This window comes from Corvus hawaiiensis, chromosome 26 (genome assembly GCF_020740725.1).
Source record: "Corvus hawaiiensis isolate bCorHaw1 chromosome 26, bCorHaw1.pri.cur, whole genome shotgun sequence".
Classification (NCBI taxonomy): Eukaryota; Metazoa; Chordata; class Aves; order Passeriformes; family Corvidae; genus Corvus; species Corvus hawaiiensis.
In genome coordinates, this window is record NC_063238.1 from 9,610,032 (window position 1) to 9,637,166 (window position 27,135).

The window sequence follows — 27,135 nt, forward strand, 5'->3', positions numbered from 1 at the left end:
ACAAAAGGCTTCTGGGGGTTACCACGTGTAGGTATAAACTCACCAGAATCACATCCCAGAGGCACATTACACCCTGAGAGGTTCATTCTTCAAAGAGCCAGCATATCTTTTTTTCATGCCATGAACACCTCCTTCCCTACATCAGCATATGCAGGTGTTTTTGTGTGCTGGCATTTCTAGCCCTCAGCTTTTTCCTCCAGAGTTTCTCTGTTTCTGCCTGTGCAATGAGGTGGAAGTTCCTGCCCTGCCAGATGAGGACGGCTTTCCTCATCTAATTCAGATCCCCTTATTGAAGCAGGTTTTGCTGTGCAAGGGGCAGCTGACTCAAAGTTAGGAGGGCAAGAATGAGGCATTCAGCTGACTCAAAGTTAGGAGGGCAAGAATGAGGCATTCAGATTCTTCCAGATGCAAAAGTCACCTCTGACCCAGCCATGGAGGGGAGGGAAAGAAGAGAAATATCTTCTTGCTGCTGCCAGGGAAGGCTCCCTGCCAGCCCTGCCAAAAGCCCCAGCTGTCTGCAGCTCAGCTGCCAGAGCAGCTTCTCCCACTGGACTCCAGGCTCTTGTCCACACCAGGCAGTCAAAGCAAAGGTGTGATTTCAAATGGGTTTAACTTAGCTATCGCTAATTTCCCATGAATACAAGACTTTAAAAAATCGATTTGTTTTTATGGGACTGCTGACAAATATGTGTAAGATTACACAGGGGAATTTCCAGCTCAGCGGGCTGCAAATGAATACAGGATTTCACTCAAACACTCAAGAAGCATGTGAGGCACTGAAAACAAAATAGTCAATAATACAGTTAATTTAATGTTATTAATTACAATTGCATGCAGAGGATAGTGTTCATTTTCATGCAGAAATCCTTGAAAACCTTCACTTTTGTATTTTCCTGAAGTGCACAGTTTCCAGGCTGGTGTTGCATGCAGATTGTGGGCCCTGCTTTAGAATTGGGGTCTGGCCTTGTATTCATAGGGCACTCACTCAGCTGCTCTCCTGCATTTCTCAGATGCAAGCCCTATACAGTCCTAAGGCAGTATAAACATTAGAGATTTCTACAAGAAACTTAACTGAGAAAGTATTGTAGTTATTGATTAAAAGAGAGGAAAATATTCTGATTACATGTACAGTATGGTGGCAAAGTGATTTTATACAGTAATGCAGGGACTTTGGCTTAAATTTGAGGATGAGATATTTATTGCTTGTACAGTTGTGTGATAAATTATTGGCAAGTAGAAGCACAGATGGCTTTCCCTTAAGATCAGGCATCACATGTCAGAAATTATCTGGGAAATTGTCATTTTAAAAATAACTCTGGAACAAGTGCCAAGCTGAAAGGGATATCAGTGTCTAATAAACAGATATAAACACAGCAGTGCCCAAAACTAAAATATATTTGAATTAAACTATCGGAGAGAGAGCATATACAATCAGTACCTATTCTATAGCAGCACAAATTAAAGCCTTTCACACAGTATTTCTTCAGTTTCCTGCTCATCAGGAAATTCAAATAATGTTTTTCATGCCTATTTAACCTGCCCATGGAGTTAATGGCATGAATAGTCATGCCATTATTTTTATGTTACAGACTAAAATCTTACCAGAAGAAACTTAAAGCACAGTTATAGGCAGGCAATTTTTTTTGTCTGGATTTCAAGGTGATGAGATGTTTACACCCTGAAGTGTTCAAGCTCCAGAGCAGCCATCGCTCCTATTGTCTTCTCCAGTAACCACGTGTACTTCACACCTTGGAAAGGTAGGATCTTGGAGCCTGCCAAAATACATGGGCAAAATTACATCCTGCTCTCATGGCCACCACTGCTCGCTCACAGCAGAGCATTTATTAGGCTGCAGGATGTGGCTGAGCAGGCTGGAGCAGCCCTTCGCTCTCCATTGACCTGCAAAGATAAGGAAAGGGAGTGGAAGGCCTTTGCTTATCACTCCCCCAACTCCTCAAGGGGTGAAGGCTGCCATGTGTGAGTGAGGAGAACCAGGGCCTCTGCGGCCTCCCCCCCTCCCCGGCAGCCGTCACCTGTCCCAGCCTGTCCTGCTCTCACGCGCATATATGGGCACAGCAGGACGGCAGCTCGTGACGCAGCGCTGCTAAAAACAGCCCCGGCTGTGCTCGGCCCCTCGTTCAAACAATGTCCTCCGGCCCGAGCAACCCAGAGAGCTTCTGATCGCAGCACAGCCTTGGACTTATTTCAAGGGAAATTAACCCCGAAACCTTTCCACAAGGCCGTGGCCCTGAGCATATGCTCCAGGAAAAGCTAGGGATGAGCACCTCCCTGAGCTACAAGTCGTTCTCCAAAGAGCAGCAAACTATGGATAACCTGGAGAAACAGCTGATCTGCCCCATCTGCTTGGAGATGTTCACCAAGCCAGTGGTGATCCTGCCCTGCCAGCACAACCTCTGTCGGAAGTGCGCCAGTGACATCTTCCAGGTAGGTTTGTTCCCACAGAGGTCTGCTTTCCAAGCAGCACTGGTTGGAATGAATGGCAAAGTAGGTTTTTTCCATGTTTTGGTAGACTAATTTTCAGAGTTGGTGAGATAGGGTGGGGGGAATGATTTAAGGCCAAAGTTGATGTGTCCGGGGGCCAGGGCTGAGCTCACAGCAGGTGAAAGTGCCACCTGTTGGCTGTGGTGACATGGTGAAGTGTGAGCTGAGGGACTGGCCCCTCGCCCAGCAGTCGCCAGGTGCTTTCCCAGGGGTGACTTTTTGGAATTACCCTCTCACTGGGTGTAGTGACAAATGGTTTCCTACCATTTGGTGCTTTTGGAAGAGGCTTTCATGGTTTTTCACGGCCGTACCCGCCTCTCCTTGTGCTGCTTGGCAAAACAGGCCTCCAACCCCTATCTGCCGACCAGGGGAGGTACAACTGTGGCGTCGGGAGGCCGCTTCCGCTGTCCCTCCTGCAGGCACGAGGTGGTCCTGGACCGACACGGCGTGTACGGGCTGCAGAGGAACCTGCTGGTGGAGAACATCATCGACATCTACAAGCAGGAGTCCACAAGGTAACAAGGGAATGTGTGTATTTCAGAGGGCATAGTTGAGGTTGCTTTAGTCATTTCGCCTCTCAGAAAAGCAGAAAGGGATCATGCTGCCATGCCTGACTGTCTGCTGCACAATGAAGTCAGCTCCCACTGAGGACAGAAAACTGTATTCAAATAGATGCTGAGCTTCCCTGTTTCCACTTACACCAGGGGATTGGGCCATGCTTATTCACATAAGCAACACTTACATGTGCGAGCAAGGCCCTGGAGGTCAGCACAGCTACTCGCATGATTAAGGGAAAAGTATCTTAGTTAACATCATTTATTGCAAAAACGGTTCTGATAATTCTTATTTGTCTTTAACCTCTGTGTTCTCATGCTAAAGAAGGGAAAGGATTTCAAATCTTGTTAGAAAATCCTGAGGTACAGACAGTGCAAACAAGAAGCAAACTGAATTTCACACAAAAGGTACCATGTATCATAATGCCAAATGAAAATTCCGTTAAAAATATCTCCATTCCTGTCAGCTTGGGATGTGAACTTATGAAATCAAGTTTTATTTAGGAATCCATAAAAGAGAAGAAACAGCCAGAAACAATATGTATCAGAGCTGTGTGGCTGTGTGCAAGAACCAAGACCTCAGGGCAGAGGAATGGGTTAATTCTAAAAAGTAAGATTACCCCTAAATGGTAATTTCTTGCATTTGATGTGTAATTGATCCAGAAACAGAAAAATGTTTTCTCATCTCTATTTCCCTGGAATGGGTTGGATACATGGTACCACTGTGGAGAACTCAGCAGGGGGGAAGGTGAAGGAAATAATCTTCTCCACCTGCTCTTATGAGACCCCACCTGGAGTCCTGCATCCAGCTCTGGAGTCCTTAGCACAGGAAAGACATGGACCTGCTGGAGTGAGTCCAGAGAAGGGATGCAAAGATGCTCAGAGGGCTTGAGCATCTCTCCTCTGAAAGAGTTGGGGTTGTTCAATCTGGAGAAGAGAAGGCTCTCAGAGACCTTAGAGCACCTTCTAGTACCTATAGAGGGCTTACAAGAGAGCTAGAGAGGGACTTTTGACAAGGGCATGTAGTGATAGGACAAGGGTGAATGGCTTTAAACTGAAAGAGAATATATTTAGATTAGATATAGAAAGAAATTCTTCACTCTGAGGGTGGTGAGGCACTTGCACAGGTTGCCCAGAGAGGTTGTGGATGCTCCATCCCTGGCATCCTGGATGGATGGGGCTTCACACAAGCTGGGCTAGTGAAACGTGTCCCTGCCCAAGGTAGAGACGTTGGAACTAGATGACCTCTCAGGTCCTTTCCAACCCAAACCATTTTAATAATTCTGTGATTCTATCATGAAGTTAACCTGGTCCCAGGCCACCAAGCAAGGAGCTCTCACCCAGGGAAGCTGTTTTTTGTCACCAGCATGAATCCTTAGAGTTGGTTTTGTATGGCAAGGTGTTTTGTTCACCTGGAAGGTGTAATTCTGGCCGCGCTCCCCGACAGTCTTCTGATTCCACTGCAACAAGGAGCTGGGTTCCCCAGGGTCAGTGAGGTAGCATCACTGGTGCAGGTGGACACAACCATCAGAACCCAGTCCCTGGGATGGCTGAGGATGCCTCCTCCAGCAGAGGAGGACAGTCACCAGCAGAGAGAACATTTTGGAGCCTGACAGTGACTTTGGCTGTTTGAATTTCTCTGAGGACTGCTGCAGCTGGGCATAGGTTGGAGCTCCAAAGCACTGGAGGGCACAAAGTTGGCTTAAAATTGTCCTTTCTGCTGCCCTTTGCGCTCAGTGCCAAGCAGAGGTCAGCTACCCCTGTGTGTGTCATGATACTCAAATATTATTTTAGTCAGGAAAATCTCAGAGGAAATGAATCAACAAAGCTGCAATGGTGGACTTTGCTTTTGGCCAAATAAGCTGGACATGTATGGCCTCATGTCTTCCTTGGTTTTGTTTTTTTTTAGATCACAGTTGTATTTAACTCAAAAAAAAAAAAAAGCTCCTTTTCCCCATGTAGTTCATGGGAATTTGGAACAAAATACAGTTAAACAGAAATGTAATAGATTCAGTAGATTTTTCTTTTAATTCCATGAAAGTAAAACACATAATGAATAAAACAGGAGAATAGAAAAAAATAAAATATGAACATACATTTGCCTATATATTTGCCCAAAAGATTTGTTTATTTAATCTGTTAAGGTGCTTATTTAACCTTCACATATGTCCTTAGAATGAAAGTCATTGTCAGGGTTACGCAGTAGCAGCAATGCATAGCAGCATTATCTAAACTATTTGGCCCTTTGTGGGCCTCAGCTGCTTATCTCCATCTGCCTAACATTCCTTGGGGTCCCCTGAGAGTGTGAGCAGATCTTTCATGGCTTTTCCCTGTGCTGTTCCACTGAAAGCAAAAAGTCAAGGGAAATCAAGTCTTCCCCACTTCTTCCTTTTGTACCAGCCTCTTCCATACTGACAACAGGGGTCTGGCAGAGATATATAGGAAGAAGGGTGAGATGTGATCTTTTCCTCCTTGTTCTTCCCAAGACAACTCTTCAAACTGGCAGCACCTGTGATTTCCAGACAGGAACCTCTTCCCCTCGAGTTCTCCTGTGGGTATAGTTCACTGTAACTGCATGTGCCAGAATGATGCCAGCTCCCATCTGCATTTCACATGAACTTAGAGTAAAGGGAGAATAAAGGGAGAGTAAAGGGAGCAAGCTTTGGCTCCTGCTTAGGCAAAAATAGCTTATTTCAAAAGTATTGGGGTGGTTTTTTTGTAATTGGATTTTCTATTTGAATTAAGGAATTGGGTTTTTTTTAATAAAAACTGGGGCAGGAGCTGGACTATGAGGTTGGGAGAGTCTGCCTGAGCCCTTATATGCAGCCCCTCCTATTACTAAGTATCACATCATATGGTCTTTTATCCCATTGCTCATCAAATTCCAGCTGATGGCAGCATAGCCTGTTGCCCAATTTAGAATGTGCTAGCAACACAAAGGAAGAATTCTTCAAGCAGGAGGTGGCTCATACAAAGCTTTGAAAGACAGCAAAGGACTGAAAACAGTGGAAATTGAGTTGGCTAAAAATTAAACCAGTCTTTGAAAATCTGTAGGCCACTGATCACCTAAACTATCTGAGGAACATCGGGATGCCTGCTGTCACCAGGAAAGGGTGGCAACAGGAGGTTGTGACTTTTTGTAAGATCTGGCAGGTTCTAATGATCTCAGCTGGCTATTCCAGATCAAAAGGTGCTTTGGGCTTTGTTACCAGCTGAATCCTGATCAGGGTGGGTCAAGCACTCTTTCTGCCTTGCACTTACCAGGGAGAGCCTGAGGAACAGGCTGTCCCCACAGCCCTGAGCATGGATGGAGCAGAGTGTGCAGCAGGGACCAGGCTGTGCTGAGAGCAGCCTGCATGGGCTCTGTGATGGTGCTGACGTGCTGCAGGGCCCTATAGCCAGCACTGCCAGAAGCCTCTATCCCTGACACCTCTGAGGTCTTAGCCCAAATTCCCAGTGCAGGATGTGTCTCTCTAACCCAGGGTGCAGGGGTGTCTGGGGATCTCAGATAGGCTGGGCCAGGGAAATGTGCTCCCTGGCCACAGGTCACCAAGCAAGGAGGAGCCCCACAGGCTCTGCAGTAAAGAGATGATGAGTGAGGTCACCTGGTTCTCCTCCAATTCCCCATGAGACAAAGCCCCAAGCTCACCTGCACCAATAGTGTTCTTGGGCTGGGCATTCATGATAGTAGTGTAACAGAGCTGCAAGAACCCTTATGTCCATATGAACTTCTATAGCCTTCTCATTTTTCAAGCCCCATTTCTACCCTGGGTGTTGGTGGCCTTCTCACTGCTTTTGAGAGAGTCCCTCATTGTGGCTGATTTTCAAGGACCACCTTCCTCCAAGGTCAAAAATGGTCTATCCCCATATATAAGAACTCAAGTGATGGTGACAGAATACCTGCATTGGTTAAGAGAGAGCTCCCGATAAAAAGAAAACATTATAAAAGAAGCACAAGGAAGATGGGCAGGTGATTCAGGAAGATTTTGAGACACTCTCCAAACACGTGCAGATGGAGTTAGAAAAGCCAAAGTCCACCTGGAACTGAATCTGATGAGGGACATGAAGGCTAATGAGAGCTTCTGCAGCTGCATCAGCAGCAGAAGGAAGATTAGGGAAAGTGCGAGTTCACTGCTAAATGGAGCAGGGCCTCATGTAACACAGGACATAGAAAAGGCCAATGTGCTCAACACCACCTCCACCTCAGACTTAACTAGAAAGTTCAGTTTTAAGTAATCATAGTACCCTGAGACCAGTGGGAAAGTCTAGAGCAAGGAAGACTCACCTTTGGTGGAAGGGGATCAGGTCAGAGAATATTAGAAAAAAAATTGGACATCCTGATGGGAGGCATCCATAAGTGGTGAGGGAGCTGACATATTATTGCAAGGTCACTCTCAGTACTCTGAAAGGCTGTGGTAATTGGAACAGTTTCCTGTGGACTGGACTGGAAGAAAGCAAATGTTCCTCCAATCTTCAAGGAATGCAAGGAGGAGAATCCAGGGAGCTACAGGCTGGTCATGCACACTGATCCCTAGAAAGTATTTCATGCAAACCCTCCTGGAAACCATTTCCAAATATATAAACAACAAGAAGGTGATTAGAAATAGTCAGCATGGATTTATGAAGAGGAAATCAGCATGACACCAACCTGATAGCCTTTTATAGTGAGATGACTAACTCAGTGCGTGAGAGGAGAGCAGTAGATACTGTTTATCTAGACTTAGACACTGTCTCCTCTGACATCCTTATTCATAAATTGTTGAAATAACATCTAGAGTGTACAGTGGAAAGTGAACTGGACCAAAAAACTGGCTGTACTACCAGACTCAAAGAGTCATGGTGAGCAGCATGAAGTCAAGTGGAGGCCAGTCATTAGCTCTGTATGCCCAAGACTGATACTGCAGCAAATGCAGTTTCATATCTTCACTAATGACCTGACTGTGCCTCATAGAGACATGCAGATCCTCTCCATCCCCTGGCCAGGTGCAGACAACAGGTGATGTGATAGCACAGGAAGGGTTACAGCTGTCTTAGGATCCTCAGTAAAAACACTATCAAAATTGAATTCAGGATTTCAGTAGAGACCTTTTTGGATTTGAAAAAATCCTACAGAAAACATGCTTTCTAACAGCAGTTTTCCTAAGGTATTACTATGTTCTTATTTAAAGTATGCTTCTTTATGTGCCCAGAAACTTTGCATTTCCTCACCAAATCACAGTCACAGAATGGTTAAGATTGGAAAGAACCTCTCAAGGTCACCTGGTCCAACCACCTGTTGCTCAAGCAGGACCACCTGGAGCCAGTTGCCCATGACCATGTCCAGATGGCTTATGAGTGTCTTCAACGATGGAAACTCCACAACCATCCTGATCAACCTATGCTAGTGCTTAGTCACTCTCACAGTAAAAAAGTGTTTCCTGATGTTCAGAGTGTACCTCCCATGTTTCAGTTTTTGCCCATTGCCTCTGGTCCTGGCATTGAAAAGGGCCTGACTCCATCCTCATGACACCCTCCATTCAGGCATTTAGATAACTGAAGGTATTGATAAGATCAGGTCATTGTTAAGATTCCCCTTAAACTTCCCCTGATCCAGGCTGAAAGTTCCAGCTCTCTCAGCCTTTCCTCACAGGAGAGCTGCTGTCCTTAATCATCTTCAGGACCCTTTGCTGTACTCTCTCCAGTATGTTGATGTCTCTCATGTACTGGGCAGTCCAGAATGGGACCCAGTCTGTACTTCAGGTGTGGTTCAAACACAATTTCAATGGGGAAGAATAAGCCTCTAGCAGTCAAACACAGGCTTAGCATCTCAAAGAGAAGAGTCCAAGAATGAAACCACAAAGTTATCACGACATTTCAGCAACCTGACATCTCTGTGGTCACCAGCACAGCTATGGTGAATCTTTTCTGTTACTAAAGCCATGCAGTTATTTTCCTATCAGCTACTCTTTAATCTCCTGTTTCAGAAGCAGTCTCCATTTTAAACTTAGAGGTTGTGTTTTGGCCTTTGCTACCCCAACACAGATCTAGAGAATCCCTTCTGCAGTCAGGGAATGGTGTGCTAAAAATCTCTCCTTTTGCACAGCCTGGGGAGGAGCCTGTAAATCTGTTTATTTCTAGTCTTCTGACACTGTCTTCAGGGCCCCACTAGTTCAGGGAGTTCTGCCAGGTTTCTTCCAGCTCTTCGCGGCACCTTTGAAGGTTGGCTGCTTCTGGCTGAACTTGCTTGACACCGTCACCTTTTTGCTCTATGTAATGTCTTTCATGCAAGTGGCACCATTCCAGTGTCCAATAAAATTCTAGTAGTTTCTGGCTCTGGTCTTGTAAATATCTGCAGGAAGAGCTGCTATCTCAGGCTTAATTAATGGCTTTGAAATTCATTGTATTGCCCTCACGCATGGGCCCTCCCACTGGTGCACTACAACATGAATATATTAGGGGCTGTTTGCAGTAATCTGCAAACAATGTAAACCATTTTTTATGGTGGAGACACACCTCTTTTGACTACCACTGAAACAGTGCTGGATTTGACAAAGTGCCTGATGTTAATGAATGCTGGAAATCTGACCCAAATAACACAGGCTTTCTTCAGAAGTGTTTGTCTTGTTTTATTCTGGTATATCATGTTATATGGCAGATTACAGATTTTCCTTATGAACCCTTTAAATCCCAGGGCACTCTGGAATTAAAAAAAAAACACAAATGTGTGAGACATTTTGTTTCTTGCTAGATTTCTTTTTTAAATGCATCTGACTGATCATATTCCATACCCTTCAGAAGAGAAAATCTGTACTTTGTCATTAAAAAATAAATGCCATATCCACTCTACCAAACTGTATGGAAAAACTCCACTGTAATATAATATAAATAATGATTGTTTCCATACTTTTTAAGCTTTAATAGAATGACTGTTTGCCTCCTTGCTACAGAGTTCCATAGAATGGCTTAAGAAAAGGTTCCCATGTAATTCCATTAAATTCTATAGTTTCTAATGATGAAAAAATATGTTTATATGATGCCATTTTTCCACTTGGTACAGGTAAGTCATAGTTCTCTTTCCAAACAGTAGCAGAAGGGGATAATGGTTTATGCTGAAAATATTTAACGTTGCCACAGTAGCAGTGGTGGCTTTTGAAGGCTTGAACCCCAGACACACTCTTTCCATTGGTCTACTGGTCCCTGTCTTCTGTACCACATCCTTACACACTCATGCGTTTGCCACAGATGTTAAGCCTGAAGTCTGGGCTCAGGAAAGTGCCACCCTGCCCACACACACTAGACCAGAGCTGTCACTTGCACTGGGAATGCCAGTTAAGTGGCTCATTTGAAGGAAGCTACAACTAAATTAGTTCCTAAGATAGCAGGTTGTGTAGACGTATGTGTGTACAGCTAAATCATTTTGGTGAAGAGGAGATCAGACTGAGCTATAATGTGGCAACAGTTCCTGGCTTAGCACAGGAAAGGAACACTTGTGTAGCCCATGCCCTTTCTTCTGGGTACAGCTGAGTAAACTACTGCTAAAAGGTTTGACATTGTAAGGTTAGACATGTGCCACCTGACTGAAATTAATTTGTGTAACACCTTGTTTTAGTTGCTGGCCTAATGTAAGGACCCAGTGCTGTTCAATATTGGCAGTCCTGACCAGGGCCTCACAAAGCTCATCAGCAGAGATTTAGAGTTACAGGCTCAAAGATTCATCAGTATCTACAACTCTTGCTTGAAATCAGTCCCCTCCATAAGAGCTTTGCTGCATTAAGCCAAGTGCATAACAATTTGCATGATGAACCAGAAAGAAATTACGTATGTTTCATATTTCAGACAGATGTTAGATAACATGCTAACTAAAATACATGAGTAGTCTGAGTCCAGGCTTAGTAAGGTTATTTAAATTTCTAAATATGAGCAAGGGTTCCGTCACACTCCCACTCACATTCCTCATTCATATGGGAATCCCCATATGAAGTCATGTTGCTATATTGTCATCCCTTCATACTGTGTCAGGACATTCAGCTGTACCACTGTCTCTTTAAGTCTTCCCATGTGGCAGGTTTAAGTCTATGCTGTGTATTCAGTCAGCCTTGGATGCTGCTATACAAATGTACCATATTTCGTGCTAATACCCTAAGTGTTGTTATCAGAAACTCATGAGCACCATGTTTGTTTTAAACTTGTTTTCTTTTGCAGACCTGAAAGGAAGTGTGACCAGCCAATGTGTGAGGAGCACGAAGATGAGAGAATTAATATTTATTGTTTGAACTGTGAAATGCCCACCTGCTCCTTGTGCAAAATCTTTGGTGCCCACAAAGACTGTCAGGTTGCTCCTCTCACAAATGTTTACCAGCAACAGAAGGTAAGTATCTTCTTGTTTCTCAAAGTCCTTGAAGAAACTGACAGGACCATCAACAGGGAAGTGTTCCCATGAGCTCCTGCAAGTTTCCAAAAGGGTCTGGGGGTGCCTTTGCCACTCCTGTGTGTGTGACTGAAAGGCTCTTATAAATCTGTAGGAAATGTTTAGAAACACAGGAAAATAAATTTATGAGAGATCACACAGAAAGATATTACAGTGTCCCAGTTTTGATGTGGAGTTGAGGATCTCTCTTTTGAGTTCCTAATCCCTTTTTTTCAGTGCTTCTAGACCAGACAAACAAGTGGGATTTCTAACACTAGGAACTGGAAAGAGAATAGACCATTTCAAATCAAATAGTTATCTATCAGGCACTTTTACATTTAAGCATCCCATTTTTAAGAAAAGTTAAGTGAAAAACCTCCTCCTGCAAGTGAATGAAGGAATATTCAATAGTTGGCAGCACAGGATGTACCTAACATCTTCTGCCCTTGCTGTCACCAGTAAAAGACTTGTTTATTTTTAATACAGTATTAATTTAAAACCTGACTCACTGGGTTATCCTCCTGAGATAAACAGCTCATTTTTCTGGAGGGCCCCAGTGGGGCAAGCAATCAGACAGGCCAAGTTTCCAATCCCAGCCTCCAACTTTGTCACACAGACGCATGTGTGTGTAAATTACAAATGAGGAGTCACTTTAGGAAAGTAGTTACAAACATCCTTTTCAATCAAAAAAAGTTGGGAGAAGGAGGAGAAGTTTTTTGGACTGAATCCATGCCCCAGTCACTCATTTTGCATGGAGATTTGCAAACTGTGTTTTCCTTCCTAGAGTGCTCGTGGAAAGGGGCTGTCATACTCAAGACAGGAGGCGTAACCTGGAGGCTGCAGGATGCATGCTTCAAAGGAGCCTTTACAGAGCTGTGAAAGCCTCAAAGGATCCTGTACAGAGCTGTGGAGGCATGAACACAGTTGTCTCTGTTACTACAGCGGTGTGCCAAGGGCCCCTCGCACTCCCCAGCACCCTCCCCAAGTTCCCTAGGACTGGCTTCTTTCTCTCTCTTAGGGATACCTCACAATCACCTCCATCCCCACAGTCGGGTAATTTCTCCCTCCACCCATTCCCCTCATGCCAGTGGCTCAGCCTCCATCTTCATCTCCTCCTTTTCTCCTGGCCCCTCTCACCACAGCCACAATCCCACTGCCCACATGCCAGGGACTCTGTAACTCCTTGGTCCGTCCGGGTCCATGGGCCACCTCTTCTCCATTCCAAGGCCAAGAGCTACAGTCCTCAGGGAAATACCACAGCGTGTGACTAGACCCAGACACTGAAAAAACAACCCCTCAAGAGACAAAGTCTTTTCTCTCAACAAACCCAAAGGAAATATTTGGGGCCTGTTGAAACAGCACTTCAAACAAAAGCATCTAGAAGAGCCTCCTAGAACAAAGTGCTTCCTTCTTTCCAAACCACAGTTTCTTCTCCATTAAGGGTTCCAAACTGTCAGTGTTTTCATAGTGTGTTGCAGGAGGAAACAAATGTCAAAGTATAATCTTGTGGGCACATAAAGCTCCTAATTTTCTCAGTTCTGGTGGAAAGATGAAGTATTATCCTGGGTATGGCTTATTTGTCTCCTGCTCCCCACTGTTAAATGTGTCACCCTGAAGTATGACAGCACCTAACACCCTTCTGCTTGCTCTCTTCTTACTGCCTAGTCTGAGCTGAGTGATGGCATTGCAGTGCTGGTGGGGAGCAATGACAGAGTGCAAGGAATTGTCACACAGCTGGAGGAGACCTGCAAGATGGTTGAGGTAGGTACCACCTCTTTAAATGCAATTATTTCAGTGTGACGTTGCATCTTTTAAACTTCTGGTAATGATCATTCTTTAACAGACCTCACTTTACCCAAATGCATTCCCACATCGTTTCACTAAACCATTCCTCGTGGTTTTGTACATTATCAAGATGTACTGCCTCAACCAAAAGATACAACCTGCTCAGCACCTCTGACATTTGCTGTATGGTGGAGGATAAAAGAGTAAGGATAATCCATATCAGCAAGTCTTGCTCAATATTCTTGGTGGAATAGGATCTTACTGAAGTTAAAAGCAGATCCACCAAAATGCCATCAACTCCCAGCTCATTTAACATCTAAGATCAGATTCTAGAGCTGTGAAAGACCAGTATCAGTCTAAAGTCTGAGAGGTCTGGTGAATAGAGTCTTAGTCTTAGCCACAAGGTAGGCACAGCATGGTTCAGAGGTATGTCAACATTTGCTCTGTATTTGGTTGGTTTGCCTTCTCCACAGAAGCAGTGTTTTAATATGTTGTCCTATAAGGAGTTTTGTTGCTCATGGGAGAGAAGAGTTTCGGATTCTACTGGACTTTCTGGTAAAGGCCTTGCTCTGAAAGAGTTGGAATTAGTTTTGTGTTATTCAATAGTAGAAGTGGCTTTCATTTCCTCTGAGAGCTTCGCATCAGCAAAGCAAATAGAAACATCAACTTTGACCAATCTGAGCATCACAGAGCAATAGGCTGAAAGGAGCTCATATGAATTGATTTTGTGATCAGAGTTTGATGAAGCATCTAGGGAAGGAGTCGCATCCCTCTCAGCCCAATTAGAATTATATTGACCCTTCAGAGTTGGAGCAGAAAAGAGAAATGGTATGGAAAAAGAAGTTAACCCAAGATGTATAGACTCTAATTAGTAAGAAGAAACAATTGCACAATCTATGTACACAATTCCAAGCAAGAAGAAACAGAAAATGTCTAAGTTTGTTTCAAAGAACACAAAACCATTGGCCCAAGTGAAAGAGAGAGCACATTAATGGCAGTCAGAACTTCGTAGTTGGGAAGCCTTCATGCCGCAAGGATGAAATTGTCTGCTATCAGGACTTTGCAGACAGAAACAAGCCTTTCAAGTAGGTTAACTGCAGAAATTTGAATTATACAAAAGCAAAAGCTTACACTCATTTAAGTTGAACTAGCTGAACCCGAAACACATCTTCAAACACCAAGTCTGAAGTATGGAGAAAACACTGTGCTAAAAATACCTTTATAAATACAACATTTTCTGAAACTAGCTTTCTCAGAGTCATTCACTCAGTTTAAAATCTAACCTTTAAAGTCAAAGCCCAACTAGAAAGTGCAGCCATTTTACTTTCAGATGTTTTATCAGGCTTTTCACCTTTAAAGTCAAAGATTGCAGAAAATAGATCTTAGAGTTTACCTTGGTACTTCTTCCATGTTACAATTCAAGCAAATCACATTTCCTACTATGCAATAGCTTTGTGTGAATTGACATCAGTTTGTCCTTGAAGATGAGAAGCTACAGCTGGAGCTCAGAAATGTTCACATGGAAATAACACAATCCAGGATTATCTCTTCTTTCTGCTTAACACTTTGCAGAGAAAAATAAATATCTGCTTTAGCAGAAAATACGTGATCATTTTCCTTTTAGCTGGAATAAGTCATAGCCTACAGTTCTATGTTTAGCCACTGCTCCTATCCAACCCTAAAAACCAGAAAAGGAAAAAAAGGCTTTTAACTGATTGAAAGGTAGACCTAATTCACATATTATACTGAAAATTGAGAAATAATATAAAATGCTAAATACCAGAAAACTATAATAATTAAGTTCTGTTCAGCTCTGTAAATGAGTCTAATAACAAAGGAAAAATTACAGGGGTTTTTCAAATGCTAAAAGCATAGGCCAGTCAATACAGGTCCTTTGGAACAAGCAATGAGACTCATGCTCAGTAGCAAGGACTCCTTTCTTTTTGATGTAGCTGTGCTTTAAAAAACAAAAAGGCTGAGATCTTTTTAGAATGCAAAGTCATGTATTTGTTAACCTTTTTCATTACACAGAATCTGATTAGAGTAATTCCATCAGACAGAGACTTCATGTGGGAACTTTTTATGCAGAACGAGAATATTTCAGAAATATTCCAGCATTTGCAGTTAGAAACCTGTTTTGCACTCTCACTCTTGAGATTCACAACTCTGTAATATCTGCTGGCAGGAAATACTATCTATGAGTGCTTAAAGATGGGGAAGGACCTCTCAGGGCACCCTGCTATCATTTGCTTGCTCTTCTTCTCCTAACACTTGTCCTGTGTCAAATGACAAAGATAGCACGCACCTGTCTTGAAATTAAGGTTGTTTTACAAGTGTTCTGAGTGACATTTCATGGGGACAAAACTAGGAGAGGAGTGGAAGAAGATTATTTGAGGTCTGAAAATATAAGGACACCCAGAAACCATGACTCACTTGGTTTGAAAACTTCCTTAACTTCCCTGTAATTGCCCTAAACAGGAATTCCTGGGAACTGACAAGGACTCCAAGAAGGGCAGGATACGCCTGCACCCCCTGCGAGGACATTTAAATTAGGAATGCCTGTTCAGCCTAGCCCTCCTTATTGGGTAGCAGAAGTGGATACTTGGGTCAATGCATCGAGATGTGCATTCAATCCCCTCTCCACCCCCATGTAGACAGTGATTTTTAGCCAAATGTACACCTTTGAAAGGCTTTCTCCTTTAAATTATACAGAGCAGACTATCACCACTCATAGGAATGAGCTCTGGCTGGAAGTCAAGAAAAAAGTGGGATTCTCTCTGGCCAAGTGCTGTGAATAATAAGTCTTATCACTTCCAAAAGTACTGTGGGACTGTTAATAATCCTGTGCTGCCAGAATCTCAGCATTGTGCCTCAAGGAACAAAGATGAGGAATCGATTCAGCCTCAGTTCCTAGGAAAGAGATTTAAATAATCACCACCATCCACAACCAGGTCTAACCACAATAAGGTTATGCCCTGGGGCACCCAGATGACTCAAGTACTTCTATTTGGTAGACTTCAGACATTATATATAATCTGTCTTCCATTTCCTCCCCATAAATCCTCCTTTACAAGTGCAGTTTGTTCTTTTTAGAGAGTGCTCAATGCAGCAGTCATCAAACCCATCCTCCTAAGTCAGTAAAAGATGCTGTTGTCTGGTTGGAAGGACAATAGCAGTGTCTCAAAAAACGACGTGAAAATCAGTGCCTGAACATGTGGTTGGAATCTAATTCCTCCTTCTTGTCTTTGTGCTTCTGTCACACACCATTTTCTTTGCAGAACCTCTACCTCATTCAGTGCACAGTAAGTGGAATATAATGGACACCTCTTGTCCAAATAGAGTATAAGAGGGAGTATGTGAAAATCAAGCCCAGCCAGGATTGTTCCAGGTACTCTGGTAGAAAAAGAAAATTCTCCAGAGCTGTTTGAGATGCTCACTCCTTTTAAAACCATTCTGTTCAAGCAAATGAACCCAGCTGCTAATACGGTGGGAGCTTTTACTTTTTCTGCAGACTTTGATGTATCTCTACAGACATCATAAATACCTTTTTACTTTTTTTAGCAGACTCACAAGTTATACAATAACCTGTTTGGGGGCTTTCAGTGGCTTGAAACTCAGAGTTTGAGAAGAGTTTTTAAACTTTTGTTCCAACAGCTTGGACTTTGAAAATTATAAAAGTCTCTGGGGTCATTCAGAATCCTTTGCACTGTTCAGAAAGAGGAATTTCTTTGATGAAAATTCTTGCAAGTAACTGTAAAAATAGAAACCCTTTTAAGAACATAACATGTTTAACATAAACCAAATGATTCACAGGAATGCTGCAGACGACAGAAAGAACAGTTGTGTGAAAAATTTGACTATCTCTATTCTGTACTGGAAGAAAGAAAAAATGAGATGACGCAAATAATCACTAGAACCCAAGAGGAGAAACTGGAACATGTCCGCTCCCTGATGAAGAAGTATGCGGATCACTTGGAAGCTGTGTCAAAACTGGTTGAATCAGGAATCCAGTTCATGGAAGAACCAGAAATGGCTGTGTTTTTGCAGGTATAAAGTCTGTAAATAGAGATAGAAAAAGAATGATGGGTTTATTGATATATTATTTAAGCATTTCTCAATTGTAGGCCCATTCAGAGCTTGGTTATCTTCAAGTGACCATTTATACAAACTCGTTTTTTAAACACTTGAATCAACTCAGACAAGTAACTACTCTTCTTGTGAATAGTATCCAAATCAAGAACATGAGTATTTGCTATTTGCACCAAAATATACTATCCTGTATATGAATTTCTGGTCCCCACAGAAGAAACAGGAATTTAAACATATTCCACCTAATCTTTATTTTCCCACCAATATCATGGTGGGACAATATATTCATGTATATATGAACTTCTGAGAATTATAGGTTTCACTTGCAAATTGACAAAATTATTAACTTTTCAATAATTTGTGTGCTAAGTTACATTTGTATGCCTTTACTTAATTTTTTTTCTTCTGTTTTCTCACTATAAATTTAAGAGAGATGAGTAGGGAACCATTAGCATCCTGTCCAATGAATTCACTGGTGTAGAATTTCTGTCCTGCAAGTTTGCAATTCCTCTATACTAAAGGCTGGAAGGGCATTTTCTACCAAACAAAACAAAACAACCCCACAAATAAATAAAAACAAAATAAAACAACCCCCACTTACTTTCATCAAAGAATTGTCTTTGAAGAGTACAATATTCTTCCGAGACAAAGAGAATTTTGTCTCTCCAAAAGGATGCCCTTATGGAAAGTCAAAGATGTAATTACTGTGACTAAAGGGGGTAACGGACCAAATGCTTTTCACCGTAAACACAACCAAAAAAACGAGGAAAAATATTTCCATTTGCGGGTTTTTTTTAACCAACTGTGTATATTTCCCATCATATTCACGTTTTAATTAAAACATTTTTGAAGAACTGAAAGGTTTACTCAGCTGTATACTAATTACCATCCAAATTTCATCTCATTCATAGATGTCATGGCTGTCACTTATGAAATCCTTATTAGTACTTTTAGATGCTGCCTGTGTAAGAATTATTTCTCAATGCATAAAATGGCTGAAAAAATAGAATCATTTAAGAAGTCAGTTATTTATTTTTTGTTTCCACAGAATGCCAAAACATTGCTACAAAAGTAAGTATTTAAACATGAGACTCTTGTTTTTTATAATCACTTACAATTTATAAATTTATCTTCAAATCCAATGCTAATAACCAATCTCTACTTTAGAATTACTGAAGCTTCTAAAGGATTTCAAATGGAAAAAATAGAGGATGGGTATGAAAATATGAACCAATTCACAGTGAACCTCAGTAGAGAAGAAAAAATAATACGAGAAATTGATTTTGACAGAGGTATGTAATTTATTTCACCAAAATTTCTTTCTTATATATCAGCTGTGTGTGATTCACATGATGATACTGAGTAGGAAACCTTGAATCAGATATTTCTCTCTATCCCAAAATGTAATCAGAGCATTATGTATCAATTATAATCAAATCCAGGCTTATTTCTCTGAAGCGCTAAGATGGCCCTGAACAACATCCAACATTTCTTAGTATAACTAATGTGATTATACAAAAGAAAATCCAGTGCTAGAGGCCTCCCTCTGGAAACAACCTGCACCACGACTCCAGACCACAGGATGTGTCAGATGGCACAAAAGCAATGGTGTGACCAAGTCTCACAGTCTGGTTTAGGCGTGTTGGTACCTCAAGCCTCCAGTCATGCACTGCAAAGCACTGATCTGGTAAAGAATTATGATGACAGCTTCAATGGCATTAAAACAAACATATACCTAGAGCTGAATCATGACAGATTGTGCCAGATCCCAGGTAGCCTCTCCCCAAAATGTGCAGGGCTGTGCTGCACATCCCTCATGAGGGTAACTGCATTGACAGGACTTTCTGTCCTCCTTCCCATCGAAAGGGCCAGCTTAAGATTTTAACCAGCATGTGTGTTCAGTGTCTTCCCTGCCCCAAAGCTCCTGCTCCATGGTAGTGCCCAGTCCAGGCTGGTGGGAGCAGGCTCCTCACCAACACCCTCTCTGCCAGACAGCAGATTGTCAGTGAGTTTGATATGTGATTGCAAATGGCTTTTTAATTATGTAAAGACTGAAGCCATCTTCACATGGTGCTCAACCTATCCTTTTACACGTTTCCTATCAGAGGAGGAGGGAGAAGAAGAAGAGGAGGAGACAGAGGATGGCGAAGGCTTGGGTGAAGTCCACACAGAGTCATCAGGAGAGGAGGAAGAAGAGGAAGAGGTGGAAGAGGAAGGCACGGAGAGTGCACCACAGCCACCTCAGCAGGAGCCTGAAGCACAGAGTGCAGGGGTAGAGCCTCTGGCTGAACCCACTCCAGCACCAGTGCTGGCTGCCCCAGCTGGTCAGGTAAATGCCTCTGCTGCCCTGCTGCCCTGCCAGCTATGCTGAGTGCACCTGGCAGAGCCAGAAAATGCTCCCCTGTGTCCTGTGGGCACCATAAGTCAGGAGAAGGGCTAAGGGAGTCGATGTACTGGAGAGCAAAATTATTTATTGCCCTTGTACACATATATGCAACTTTACTTTGACCTGTGCATGTATCACTTGATAAGGAAAAAATTAGCTGCTAGATAAATTAAGATATTTATGGGATACGTAAGTTATAAATAAAAAAGACTCCATTTGGGAGTTAAGTGCATTAAAATGAATGTTCTGCTTGCTGTGATTTAACTCAGACTAACTGTTATAAATGAGATGATCTTAAAATATTTATACTAAGAGAATTTGGTATTCCCTCTGGATTTAGGAAGCTTTCCACCACCAGTTTTTAGATTATACTTCTAATCTGTTTTCTGTGAATGGCGCTTGCTGCCTTCTGCTTTGATCATCCTTGGATATGTCTAGGTAGATGCAGGAATATCATACACCAAACAGCAAAGGAAACTGCCTCTTACAACCTAACAGCAAATAGGCTCAGGGTGTGAATATTTAAGGCCAACACTTTTCTCAGGGAATGTGATTAAAATGAGACCATAATTGCTGCATATTCTAAAAGATGTACATTAAAAAATATATTTCATGTGCTACTTTAGTTTGCCTTGCATACCATTAACTTAGCAAATTCTCCTCTTACACAATCTACTCAATGAAGTTGCTGAGGGGGTTAAGGCTGCTGTGAATATATTTGAGGAGGCCTATGTGAAAACAAGAAAGCACACAAAGGATCTTTGATTGTAGCAAGCTCCCCACATAAAACAAGTGAAAAGAAATACTATTGATTCATTCCTTATGAATCTATAAATATAAATTTATAGATCTAAAAACATGTGTGAGTTTTCACCAGTCATGTGAAGATGTTCTTAAGTCAGGCTTTATTGATTTAATCAAAGTTTGAAGATTTGCACTGACTTAACTAAACTTGTGTTCCCTAACTGATGTAGGGTTTTATGCAAACAAGAACCAGACATAACCAATTCTGCCCACCAACATGAATTGTCTAATTTCTAAGGCTAAAGTGAGAAGGTACAGCATGCTGCTTTAGCAGTTGTAAAATGCCATTAGGAGACAGTCAGGCATGGAGTCAGACATGGCATGTGGGTGCTGTGGTGTGGGGGATACCTGTATTTCAGTTTTTGCTTTCTGGTGTAAAAAGGCAAAGCAGAAATGCTGTGGTGATAGCAGGTTGTGTGTGTAGGAACCCCGAGAGCTTGATGCAGGTAGAGAGGTGCAGTTCATCTGGCTGCTCCTCTTCTTGGCAGAGCAACAGTGCTTGGCTTACAGCATTGATGGCAAGGCTGGTGGGCAAATGCTTCTCTACTTATTCTGACTGCTCATATCAACAGACTCATTGGCAAACGCGTTGTTCTTAACCTAAAATCCAACCAGCCATTTGAAGGTACCTACACCTGTCATTCATGGCTGATACGGGTTCACGAGGCTCTTATGCATATTTTCTTAAGTTTTTAGAATTGAATTGAATTGAGGGTTTATCTGAATTAAGGAACTCCTTGCTCACTCCTTTCTCAGTTAGCACTCCCTTCCCAGCTAGTTCTACCCTCCTGTTCTATTTTTTGGTTCATTTATTTTCTTTCTCTTGTCTGTGTTATTCAAAGGATAGTTGCTTTTGCTTCACATTTTGATTGCAATTATTTCAGATCATATAGTAGGACAAATCTATGCCTTGCAGTGATATGTAACAAACACAACATGCAGCACAATGTGACTACAGCAGGAAGGTAATGTGGTGCACTCTGCTTGTTCTTCTCTTTATCTGTCCTGATTAAGGATGTTGTTGTGACACCAAGTGGTTCTCAACAGACTCCCAAGTCTGACACTCAAGTGCCGGCCACAGCAGAAACCATCGATCCCTTGTTTTACCCTAGCTGGTATAAGTCCCAGTCACGGCAACCAAGCAGTCCGAGCTCAACCCCAGTGAGTGGGCTGGGAAAAGTAGGGACTCCTGTTTCTCTGGAAACAAGTGCAAAGAAGGCAGAAGCCCCGAAAGCAGCAACAATCAAGGAGAGTGCACCAGGGAGTGGTAAGGAAAGCAGTGCCACTGCAGCAACATCCAAGGTCAGTGCTTCCGAAGTCACCCCAGAGGGCTGTGACGTGCAGCAAGGCGGGAACAGCAATTGTTAAGGAAAATGTGACTTCATTTTCCTCTGCATGCAAAGGAATAAGAATAATTTCAAAGATGTGAAAACAGCACAAATTTTCATTTCAGCAAAGCCACTGGATTTATGGATGGTTTCAGTATGTGACAGGCTGACTCTATAGCTTCAGAGCAGCATGCTGGTGGTTGCTTGTGCTTACCTGCCAGTGTACCTTGCTTGTGCCAGCTGTTACTCAAATTACTCACGCACAGGAGGTGTTGTAGAAAGGATGGTGATGTCTCTGCACATCAGATATTTGCATGTGTTAGTGGAAGAGAAATCCTGTGCATGAGATTACTCTCATCACCTGCTGAAAGTCTGTGTTTGTGCTGTCCTACCATGGCTGGTTGAGCAGCTGTGGCTTGGCTTTGCCTTCTGCAGTTCTATGGCTGCACCTGCAGTGCTTCCCCACATGAACATGAAGCTATGCAAACACCCAGAGCCCTCTTGTGTGTTTGATTGCCTCTCAGTAAGCAGTGTGATTTCCTGGGTTCAGATCTGTGGCAGAGGGTTTGCTCCAACGATTCTTGAGACTTGATTAAAAGAGAGCATGAAGATAATACATTTCAGTTCAGTGTTAGACACTCAGCAGCATGATGGGATAACAGATACTGATGTGTTGAGTACAGGAGGATGTTTTCCTTAAAGTTACAATATTAGAGTTGGTATAACCTGAATTTGAATAATCCTCCTTCAGCACGTGTATACAAACTCCACATGGGCCAAAGATACAACAAACAGAATTGAGAGAGCTGTGCAAGGATTTGGACACTATACCAACTCCTGCTCCAGTATCTGGTGATCAGCCCATGAGCAGCACTCCATAAATAAAACCATCATAATTCACAGGTTCCAGCTGCATGTTTTAACAAAGCAATTACCTGTATGTGTGCAATGAGAGGAGATTATCTGTGTGTGTGTCTGTGTGTGTGTGAGAGAAAGCACAAGGAGGTAGTAAGTATTTCATGCTTTTTCCTTTAAGTCTAGAGATGACTACATAGCATACATAAGCAGCTATATAGTCAACAATTACTGACTGTATGACAATAGGTAAACAATCAGGCACAAAGTTAGGAGAAGGAGTTCACAGAGATGTGATAAAAGGGGCACTTATCTTCTACTACAGGTCTCAGTCAGTGACACTTGAGTTTGGTGGCTGACTTCTCTGGCTTTCTTAACAAAAGCAACATTTGACCACCAAATTTCAGTGGCTATTTTTCAAGTCAGGGTTTTAATTGGAGAATATTTGAGTGGAATTAAAAACCAAAGTACTTTAAAATTATCAAATCTACTATGACATTGTCTTCTTAAGTATATTCAAAATGAGCTGGCAAAAAGTAAATTCACAGTGAAATTTATTGGTGCTGTTTCTTCTTATCAGTTACACTGATGACCAGGCAGCCTAACTTCACCATAGGTAGGTAAATTCTGTACTAGGTTTACTTCCTGGGAGCTTGCCTAAGTGTGGTCTGCATCCCTCAGCCCCAACAACAAGAAAAGGAACAAAACTTGCATTTGATGTGGGCAGCTGTCTGAAAAACAACAGCAGTTGGGTACCCAGCTTTCTTCATTGAGTACTAGGAGCAAAAACAGGCACATAGGAAAGATGTCAGTTCCTGTTGGCATGTGAGTTTGGGGGTGCTGCATCTTGGTATTTTCCCAGATCACAGGTGACACTGACATTTTGGGAGGAGGAGGAGGCTGTCAAGAAGAATAGCTCATGGTTCTGGTGATGTGGGAGAATGCAGCAGGGGAAACAGCTGAGGATGGGATTGCTGCTGGGCTGGAGACAGGGCAAAGGATAGGAAAGCTCAAGAAGCAGTAAATTGCAGAAGAATAGGAAAATCAGAGTGACCAAGTGAGGGCGATGCCGTGAGATGATGCTGTAGTCAGGTTTAAGGATCTGAGCTGTGTCTATGTCACAAAGGAAATGGCTGCTGTTGTGTGGCAGTGATTATTTTCAACTCTGTGAACTTCAACTTTGTCTTTTTCCTGCATGTGGTTTTACACAACCCACTCTGAAATGCTGTATTCCCTTACCTTTTTTTAAACCCCAGCTGATGTTCTTCACACCACTGTATTTACTCCCTTCCTCTAATTAAAGTATATCATGGAAAAGTGCTGTGGAAACAGAGCTTTTTCACAGAACATAGTGATAATGACTAGTTCATGTGATGACAACACTGGTGAAGCACTCTTCTTATTTTCTCACAGGAGTTAGCATTCTGCCTAACACTTTTGGCATTTCTTATCATACTACACCGTCTTTGGAATCTGATTCAATACATGATTTGTACTTTCATGGGTAGGAAATACTTCATTTTACCATTAACTAACAGTTCAAATTGTGCATCTGGTGATGTTCATACATAGCTTTAAAGGATTTTTTTTCCTTTCTTCCCATCCAAAAACATCATGCTAGTTCACAATATGAGCTGCCTAAAACATTTCCTCCTCCTCACAAATGCCACCCTTCAGCTTACTCCTGCATGGTTAAATATTGCATCTCCCTGGTTCAAAATGGAAAGAGACATTTACTCTTGCAGACATATGGGCTCTTATTTCAGTTGCTGTTCAGATGACCAGCAGGATGGAGAACCTGTTGGTTGACAGATGTGAAGAACACCAAGCTTGTTCAGTCCAACAAGCAGGGGAGGAAGAGCTGGAGAGTAATTATTGCCATCAGATGGGTAAAGGTCAGGAAAACAAATCCATTGAATAATCCTGCTGCCAGGATTGTTATGGCAAGCAGATCACCTGTGCCCCCTTGGGTGGATGGCTCAAGCCCCACTCCCCAGAGGTCCCCACAGAGATAGTGGAAAGGGGTCCCCTCACACCCCAGCTCACACAGCACACCCCACATTCCCTTCAGGTCCCCACAGGCATTCAAAACTATCCCTCCCACATTCCCAGTGAGCATGGAGTACCAATAACGGCCATTAAAATTCAGCATTTGCAGGAATCCCAACTGGTTTAGACAAAGGCTTTTTTCCTTAGGTCACATTAAGAGCTGAAATATCCACAAGATCAAGGACTAAGAACTTCACTACCAAGTGAAGTTGTCCCAAATACAAACTCTGTAATCTAAACCTTAACTATTCCACAACATCTCTTCTGGAGTAACCCCTTTCTTGGTAGACAAGATCCATGACTTAGTTCTTCCAGCTCTGAATTCATGCTCCTCTTAGGTAAGACATACATGTGTGTTCAATTTTCAGTGTGATATGACTGACCTACAGAGAATTCTGTATTACGACTGGGATGTTTAATGTTATTTACTGAAGACTAAAAACTTGTGACACAAAACAACTGTAGTTACCTTTGGGTATTTGCTCAAATGACAGACAAATTCAATTTTGATGTATTCCTCAACACAAAAATGCTTGGTTTTCCCTGCTCACTTCCTGCACTGTACTCTCAGCACTGTACATGATATGGAGCATCTATGAAAAATGGCAAATTATTATTCAGCTTTTATGTGCAGAACTTCCAGCACTATGACTGAAGAATATCTCTCCATTAAAAGAATAAAAAGGGAGAGGGAAGAAGTTATCATCTACACTTTAGTTGAATAAATTAGGCAAAAAGATTCACTATCTGGCAGTAATTTGAATTTGAGGAGCACTGGACACTGTGAATCTCAATTAAGTTTATGGATCATGGTTTAATTTTCATTTATTTGTGTTTGTTTTTGAAAATTTGTTGTATTATTACAATAAGACATAGAAGTTGTTTGTACTCCTGGGAAATCAGGCATCTGAAGAGCACTGTGCTTTTTTCCCCCTCTCTTTTTGTTTTTAATTCAGAATACCTTTTGAAATTAAAAATAGACAAATGCAGAAAGCTCTTATTTCTACTCTATGTGGTCTCCAGTGACATCTTTATGATTTATTTAATAATGAAGTAGAAAGGAGGTGAAGGAAAAAGACATTTTGGTCTCAGATTCTATTTGCATAAAAATGGTTTTATTCTCCATGCATAGTGAACTGGCTGGTTAGACAGTTTATGTCTTTATCTTTCATGGGAGATCTCAGGTCACTGCCCTTGTTCCTTTGTGTGATAAGCCCCTGAAAGTCAAATAACAAAATTACTCTGAATAACCATATAATTATTTACAATAATAGTATAAATCTGCATGACTGTCATAATAAGAGCAGCATATAATTTATTTTCAGGCTGTTTTAATAGAATTCCCCAATAGGGATTTCCTTGTTTTTCAGCAGCAAAAAGAGATAAGTTCCCCTATTAATTCTAAATATTTCCTTTATTTAAGGGTTGTTTCACTCTAAGAAATTGTATTGATGCATCTATAAATTTCCTGCAGAGTGCAGGAAGGTGTAGCAGCAGGGATAAGGCAACAGGAGTTGCAGCCCACAGGTATACAGATTGCTTACTGTAAGAAGGGACAGAAGAAGATGATTCAGCATGAACAAAATAGATAACTCTGCATTAGAGAGCCTCATCCTTCTTCGGGGAGTGCCTAAGTCAGAAGTGTGGTCACCACGGGCAGCTTCTGCCTCTGACGGAGAACGAGAGGCATCTCCAGCAAGAGAGAGTTCAGCAGCTGCTGCTGCTTCTCACTTGGCACCTCTTCCACCTGCCTGCTGAGTGTGAGGTGACATTGCTCCCAACCCAACTGCCTCTGTTCGGTGTCTAAAGTTGGGGGCATCTGAGCCTCTGGAGATGACAACCAGCAGCAAATGATTACAACACGGGGAGCAGGAATAGTGTCAATGAACTGCCTTGTCACCATGGGGAGGGATGTATTAGTGGAGGGTGGCACAGACATTAGCAAGCAGGCCTTTCCAGTGCATGGGAGAAACAGGTCTTGGAGTCCCACAACTTTCCCTAATCATGTTTTGTTGGCAACATCTCTCATACAGTGAAACCATATAAATTTGTGAGAGTTCATCAAAGTCTTGGTTTGTCTGTGTCTGTAGTTACCCAGTTTATTTCACCTAAGATGAAGTACTGGACCCTGTATTCCATTGCTCAAATTCCCCACAAGAAAAGAGTCAGTCTGTGGCTCCAGAGGACTCCAGTGCATACATTTAGTCCAAAAGGAAGTGCGAGTCAATCATCCACAAACAGTAGCCTGATCTAATTTCCCTTTGCAGCCAGTAAGTACAGTGCTTTAATTCCATTAGGATATAAAATATAATCAGGACTGAACTGTTTGGGAGGAGAAATACTAATGGAATGGCCTATGCTAATCTTGTATCGTTAGTTTTAAAATTTTCTATTATT

At 42.2% G+C, this 27,135-nt stretch overlaps 1 protein-coding gene across 3 annotated transcripts in view; it reads left to right on the forward strand.

Annotated features, from left to right (window-relative positions):
• Positions 1-2,082: 2,082 nt before the first annotated feature.
• The window catches only part of TRIM55 (tripartite motif containing 55), a 36,191-nt gene continuing 11,138 nt past the window's right edge, over positions 2,083-27,135 (forward strand). Inside the window, exons 1-10 of one of the 3 annotated variants that reach the window (XM_048287000.1) lie at positions 2,083-2,445; positions 2,845-3,017; positions 11,238-11,403; positions 13,108-13,203; positions 17,041-17,274; positions 18,365-18,387; positions 18,484-18,608; positions 19,422-19,645; positions 21,521-21,808; positions 24,103-24,193. In XM_048287000.1, the coding sequence (XP_048142957.1) occupies positions 2,257-2,445; positions 2,845-3,017; positions 11,238-11,403; positions 13,108-13,203; positions 17,041-17,274; positions 18,365-18,387; positions 18,484-18,608; positions 19,422-19,645; positions 21,521-21,808; positions 24,103-24,193 (1,609 nt within the window). In that variant the 5' untranslated portion in view covers positions 2,083-2,256. The remainder of the gene's footprint in view (positions 2,446-2,844; positions 3,018-11,237; positions 11,404-13,107; positions 13,204-17,040; positions 17,275-18,364; positions 18,388-18,483; positions 18,609-19,421; positions 19,646-21,520; positions 21,809-24,102; positions 24,194-27,135) is intronic. The other 2 variants (XM_048286999.1, XM_048287001.1) reach the window with 2 other exon arrangements.